The following is a 1,575-nucleotide window of genomic DNA, read 5'->3' as shown; positions in this document are numbered from 1 at the left end:
TTTGGTGTCACTCACGATAGAAAACATATTCGGTGTAAGAGGTCCAGATCCTGTCATCTGTCTGGTCATGGGCGAAGGCACAGGTGCCTGTGGAGTTGCAAGCCACCATGTGGAAGCCAGCATCGGCCAGTTTATCAAAGGCTTGCTCCAGGAAGGTGAATTTGAGGTAGTACCTGGAGGTGTACCTCTCCGGGGGCCTGTCCGGGTCCCTGCTCTCATTCAAGGTATCCCCAAAGACCTCCTTGGCCAGCGACGTCTTGCCACAGACCATGATCCGTGCCACCCTGCGGAACTTGGCATCCGTCTGGCTGTCCCTGCCCAGGGTGTAGGAGCCCCGGTAGCCGATGGTGATGAAACCTGCCCTGCGGACGTCGGTGCCGGCAGCACCCACGCCGGCAGTGACGGCACCCCCGGGACCACCAGCCACGGCGCTGGGGAGCGTGGCACTGGCAGAGGTCAGGTTGCGGGTGGCGTCTGCATTGGGGGAGAGCTCCTCTGGGTCGCTTTGGCATGGGTCGTCTCCCAGCGAGTTCTGCTTGCTGAGCTTGGGGGCCAGCATCTTCACAAGCTCCGGCAGCATGAAGTATTCGGCCTCTCGCTGCAGGCGGCTCCTCTCCGGGAAGTGGTCGGGCAGCACCAGCTGCTGGTCCCTCCTTTAATCCAGAGGAAGCCGTCACGATCCACGAAGAACCGTCCCTTGCTGTCGCGGGCCAGGGAGCGGACGTTCTTCTGGGTGAACATCTCCCAGAGGAGCGAGCCAGGCACGCTGACCAGGGTGGGGTGGCGGGTGATGTAGACTTGTCCACCCACATTGAGTTCAATGATCTCGGGGAAAGGGAAGTCCTCGCTGGGTTTGGCACAGCCCGCGTTGTCTGCCAGGGCCATAGTGAGCTACCACTGCCTTCCCACCTGCGACAAAAAGCAGCAACGTGCCAATGTTAAGCCTCCCAGCAAACGCAGCTCATCGTCCCACCGATCCCAAGCCAGATCACACTTGCTTTGGGTCAGCAAGCAGTGCAGGATCGGGTCCCTGTCTCTCCAGGAGTCTAGAAGTCAGCTCTCTTCCCTAATCCCTGGTTCTTGGAATAAGCAGCGTTAGCTAACGCCGCCTTCCCTTCCATGCCACAAGAAGGGAAGAGCATTGCCCACGGCCTGAACACGCCGTCTCCACCTGCAGCCCTCCCAACAGTCAGCTCCCGTGGCTGGGGCTCAGCACCTTTGCCAAGGAAGGCGCAGTGACGCCGTACTGATGTTAACAACATGAAAGCCAGGACCGTCACGCCCTGGCTCTGACCAGCGACCCGCCTGGCCCAGCATCCTGCCGGTCAGGAGGAGGTGCCGAGCGTGCCAAGGGAGGACCGCATTACGGCGCAGCGTCTCCCGCCGAGCCGGTGAGCTGCAGGGGAGTTTATGGTCCCACGCAAGGAGCACCCACAAGTCTGCCAGAAAAGCAACGCTAGATACCACTATAAAGGACAGAGTGACAGTGCCTTTTGGCACTTCTGTTCCGTCCTTGCTCCTGGGAAGTACTCGATAGAGACTCGAGGCCAAGCTGAGAGCAGGTGAGGGATGGCA

General features: G+C 60.3%; 1 protein-coding gene across 1 annotated transcript; it reads right to left on the bottom strand.

Annotated features, from left to right (window-relative positions):
• Positions 1-7: 7 nt before the first annotated feature.
• LOC104080777 (BTB/POZ domain-containing protein KCTD12-like) lies at positions 8-885 on the bottom strand. The gene is given in 2 exon segments (XM_009583288.1): positions 8-666; positions 669-885. Coding segments are annotated over 2 exon segments (876 nt in total).
• Between the last annotated feature and the right edge of the window lie 690 nt (positions 886-1,575).

Source organism: Fulmarus glacialis, unplaced genomic scaffold (genome assembly GCF_000690835.1).
Source record: "Fulmarus glacialis isolate BGI_N327 unplaced genomic scaffold, ASM69083v1 scaffold20088, whole genome shotgun sequence".
NCBI lineage: Eukaryota > Metazoa > Chordata > Aves > Procellariiformes > Procellariidae > Fulmarus > Fulmarus glacialis.
Note: the sequence above shows the minus strand (reverse complement) of the source record. Positions and strands in the feature narration are given on the sequence as shown.